The sequence below is a fragment of the Pinus tabuliformis genome, chromosome 5_1 (assembly GCF_031772625.1).
Source record: "Pinus tabuliformis cultivar Carrire ecotype Pingquan chromosome 5_1, CPIR1, whole genome shotgun sequence".
In the NCBI taxonomy this organism is placed as follows: domain Eukaryota; kingdom Viridiplantae; phylum Streptophyta; class Pinopsida; order Pinales; family Pinaceae; genus Pinus; species Pinus tabuliformis.
The window spans coordinates 686,763,616-686,768,383 of record NC_142305.1 but is presented as its reverse complement, the minus strand read 5'-3'; the positions used below and the strand labels follow the sequence as shown (position 1 = coordinate 686,768,383).

General features: G+C 37.1%; 1 protein-coding gene across 1 annotated transcript; it reads right to left on the bottom strand.

Annotated features, from left to right (window-relative positions):
* Positions 1-3,706: 3,706 nt before the first annotated feature.
* LOC149166810 (RING-H2 finger protein ATL80-like) lies at positions 3,707-4,392 on the bottom strand. The gene is made up of 2 exons (XM_089430271.1): positions 4,367-4,392; positions 3,707-4,268 (listed from the first exon to the last, which is right to left on the bottom strand). Exons 1-2 carry the CDS (start codon positions 4,390-4,392, stop codon positions 3,707-3,709), a joined length of 588 nt encoding a protein of 195 aa, XP_089286397.1.
* Between the last annotated feature and the right edge of the window lie 376 nt (positions 4,393-4,768).

Genomic DNA, 4,768 nt, shown 5'->3' with positions numbered 1-4,768 from the left:
TTTCAGCTTCATTAATTTAATTTTGAAAATTAAAAGAATATATATTAACATAATAAGGATACTAAATGGTAGGAATATCAAGAGAGATTTTCTTTGGGACAAGGAGGAAACAAGGAAGAAATGGGCCCTTCTTTCTTGGGATAAAATCTATAAACCCAAGAGTCACGGAGGCCTAGGCATATATTATCAAGAGATTCTGAGTAAATTTTTGGGAGCCAAGCTCTGGTGGAGATGGGTTAAAGAACCAGAAGCTCAACGGGCTAAGATCTGGAAAGAAAAATATGCAAGCTCTTGGCAAACAAGAGATCTTATAAGAATGTCGAGAAACATAAAAGGCTCTTATATTTGGAATAAAGCCTGGGAAAGCAGAAGCCTAGTACAAAACAATAGTTTCTGGGAAATTAGAGAAGGAGATCTAGCCCTCTTCTAGGAAGACAAATGGAAACAAGAACCGATGCTATTAAGAGAGGAATTTATGAGCCTCAAGCAAGAAACAGACTCTCAAGGATTAATCAAAGTTAAAGATTTCTGGAATCTTCCTCACAACTCTAGAAAATGGAGAAACTGGAGAAGCATAGACTGCAGAGATGACAGTCCCATAAAAATAAAAACAGAGGCACTCATGAGTATATTAAAACAAAGGAAGATCTTGGTAACAGAGGGACAAGATTAGTTAAGATGGGGCCTCAATAAAGAAGGCACCTTTAATCTTAAGGAAGCTAAAAGAATCATCCTGAACCTTGATTCTTGTGTTCTGGTAAAATCCTGGCAACAACTTTGGAGCCACCAAGGGTGGATGAAGATCAAGCTAGTCATGTGGTTAGTTCATCACAAGAAAATCTTAACTTGGGACAATATTCGGAAAAGGGGTGTTATTGGGCCTTCTAGATGTCAGTTATGTGAAGCTCAAGAGGAAACTATGGAGCACATTCTCAACAGCTGCACATTCACCACCTGGTTGTGGGATTCTTTTGCCACCATTTTTCAACAGTCTGACAAAGATAAAGAAAGTATAATTAATACCCTAAACAAGTGGAGAAGAAAATTTTCGAAGAATGAGCTCCTTAATTTGGCCTAGGCCTTTACACCAAGCTTCATTATCTAGAATGTTTGGAAAGAGAGGAATAGAAGAATTTTCAAGGAAGAAAAAACTATTCCTCTTCGCCTGTTGGATCTGATCTTGAAACAGATTAAGGAGACAGTTGGCACCACTTTCTGCAATTATCCCAAGAACCCTCCCATAGAGAATGAGTTGAGAGCTCTCATGCAACTGGGTATGCATGAGATAATTCCCCATGGACAATGCAGAAAGGAAAAAGATTTGGAAACGTAAAAGGATTTCTGGCATCCTCCACCGAAAGATTATCTGAAATGCAATATTGATGGTGCTTCAAAATGCAACCATAGAACAGTTGGTTATGGAGGAGTGTTGAGAGACGAAGCAGGAAACATCATCTTTGTTTTCCACTGCCATTTAGGTAAAGCCACCAACAACATGGCTGAATTAATGGCATTGGAACAGTGTCTAGAGCTTCTGAAACTAAGTCATAGCTCAAATGTCATTATAGAAGCAGATTCAGAGATCTCCATTAACGCAGTCAAGAGAATCAGTTGTGGAACAACACCAGAAAAGGTCTCAAAACACTGGAGACTAATTCAAGTGTATCAAAGAATTCAAAATCATCTTCTGAGTCTTTGAACTATTAGTTTCAACCATGTTCGACGAAAAGCCAATAAAATAGCAGATACACTGGCCAACCAAGGAGTGATTAATTCAGAGTGCAGGATTGAGATGAAGTGGTAGGAGACACCTTAGAGCAGATTAAAAGCTCTTTGCAATGAACAAGCGGTAGAGGACAGAGAAATTTTTAGATATTGGGCCAGAGTGAAAGGTTCAGAATGAAGGTTTCTAAGCAAGTTCAATCACAGTACTTCAGTTGGTTCCTTGAAGAAGGGCAAGCTCAGACAGGGCTCTTAATACCCTGGTATGAATTGACCTGTCTCCTCTTTCCTTCAGATTGCAACACTGGGGTCAATTTACAGTCAACGACAATCACTGAGGAAAGTTTTGAAGCAAGCTCTCACAGGAAGGGTGGTTGGTTCTTTCCGGCGACAGCTATTTACCTGCATTCCTTATACGGTGTGGGAAAACCAAGCACAAGGCTGTTTCCGGGTGATCGCATGACTTCGAAATGGTAAGTGGTTTTGGGATTTTGGGAGCAATTCCACTGGGCTCCTACCACATGGCAAGGGGTGGTTAGGAATACCACCTTCCATCGTGCATTAGCAATCGGACATCTTGTCGATGCGTTTTTTATCCGAGCCATTCGATTTCACAAATTGAATCGACAGTCAGTTTTAGTTGTGCAGTTTTGTGGGGCCACCAGTACTATCAAGCTTTTCGAATTATTGTAGTGGGGGGTTAACGGAGTTTGAAATTAGGTTAAAAAGCATAATGTCTAACCTTAGGATTTCTTTGAGAGGACAACTTTGCTTTATATAGAGGGGAGGGTCTTTTCTATGTCAGTTTGCCCGGAATATTTCCTGAGTCCTTGAAGCGTAATTGCTTTTTGTAAATTCTGTAACTTTATTTTTTTTGGTTATTGAAATAGAAGGATAGTCTCTTGCTTCAGCAAAAAAAAAGGATGCTAAATGGCTATTTTATTTTATTTAAAGGAATATAATGTTTCGCTGATGTGCATCATGTTTATGTGCTTACAGGGCTTATAGGGCCCTCTCATAAGTCTTCATGCATGGGTGCATATTTTCTCTTAACAATTTTTACATGAGATTTCAAATTTGTGGAATAATTATTTTTTGTTCCATGTTTATGGGAGTTGTTTATGTAGTTTTGTAATCTTTTAAAGTGTATGTTGATTTTAATTATATACAAGTATAGGTATTTGATTTGTTAAGTATTTATTAAAATGTGAAAGTTTTTTTTGGAATAATTTTGAGAAAATAAAGTGTTAAGAGAGTTTTAATGTTTATTTAAATTAAAAAAAAATATTATTTGGTTGAAATTTTATATGTATAATAATATTTTTATTTTTTATTTTATCAAAATTTTCATAGTATATATAATTAAATATATATGTTCATGACATATAAATTAATAATAATTTTGCTTGGTATATATTATTATTATAATAATATTTATAATAAAAATTGGGAATTTTTTTTTACATGTATTAATTTATTAACAAAAATTAAATATAAAATTATTAATAATAATTATTTTAATTTATATGATAATCTATATTTTATAATTACTTATGTGAGTATCACTGGATGTAATAAGTGTTAAGTGTACTATTCAACTCCCACTTATATATAATTTTATTTCAAAAGTGAAATGAGAAAATAAATAAAACAAATGACAGGGTATCCGTTATTTTTTTCTTCATAATAAACGGCATCTTCACAATGCAAAAACGATGAACAGACATTTCCATGATGAGGAAGAAAGTAAAATAAATAAGTCGTCCATAATAAGGAACACAGTAAAAGAAACAAATGGTTGAAAGCTAAGGAGCAGTGCTTTGAATTTATCTTAGTGGATACAAATTAGAACAATAAACAGGAGAATGAAAAGGATTGTGCATTCCCAGTCAATTCTGATACGAACCGAGCAGAATGGCTTCATTAAATTTAACCTACAAATCTATACATTCAGTAAAACCAAAAACCGCCGAAATTTTTTATGTCACGGACTGCACAAAGGCAACGCAAACCAAGAACCACGAGCAATTCCCATCAGACGGGGTTCTGCTGCTTGAGACGATTGGTGGAGTGGGGAAGTTCTGCAGAGGGGGCATGTGACGTGGCGGCGAAGCCATTGATCGATACAAACCGCGTGGAACATGTGACCGCAATCAGGCATAACTCTCACAACCTCCGATTCCCTGTAATCGCTTAGACAAATCGAACAGCAACTCTTGTCCTCTGCTTCTGATTCTTCTTCTCTCTCAGATTTTGATGATCGGAAAACTTTTTCCGAGTACACCATCCTCGGATATGAATCCAGCGTTGCCTCATCGATTCCTCTCGCGCCACCTTCACCGGCGCGGTTTTCCGGATCATTAGCATCCCTGCCTCTGTCTGGACCTATAGTCTCTGTCAGACATATTCGACAGCGGAGCCAGGCGATTAACGATAGCGAGCATACGCTCACTATAACCATGGCTGCAAGCGCTAATATCATCAACCAGTTGGTCTGGGAATTAGAGTCTTCCATACCGTCGACGGGTCCATGGCTGCTCATTCTCCTGATATCGAAACAAATAACCGCAGATTATACAACTTCTAGCTAAGGGCACGCTTGACAATTACAACCAGATGCCCTATTTATTCTTAAAGCCCATACCTGTCTCCGATTATTTCTGGGGCCATCTACTACCATAAATTAAGATAAATGTCTGTAACTTCAGCGATAATGTGGGGCGACCAGTCTCGTTTTATCTTTGTTTTGTCACCTCAATGAACATTGCTATAAACCTATTCTTCATACGTTACTAAGCATGGAAGGTACGTAAGCTTGACAATGAAATTCATGATTTGTAATTTTAGAATGAAGCTTCCAGGAAACTCAATTTAGTCAACTACTGGTGTTCAACACTAGGTAGTGACTCATCTATAGTATTATTAAGTATAAAGGAAGGTGGGAGGAATGTTCAGATTTATAATAATTAAGTATAAAGGAAGGGAGGAGGAATGGTCAGATTTATAATAACCTAAGTTGTAACGCAGAATCGAGGGTCAACCATAT

What these genes read in the sequence shown, in the direction of transcription:
- LOC149166810 (XM_089430271.1), bottom strand. Translation starts at nt 4,392, where the DNA reads ATGGCCCCAGAAATAATCGGAGACAG. An exon ending in CCAGAAATAATCGGAGACAG is followed by an intron (nt 4,269 to 4,366) that starts GTATGGGCTTTA and finishes TTTCGATATCAG; the next exon opens with GAGAATGAGCAGCCATGGAC.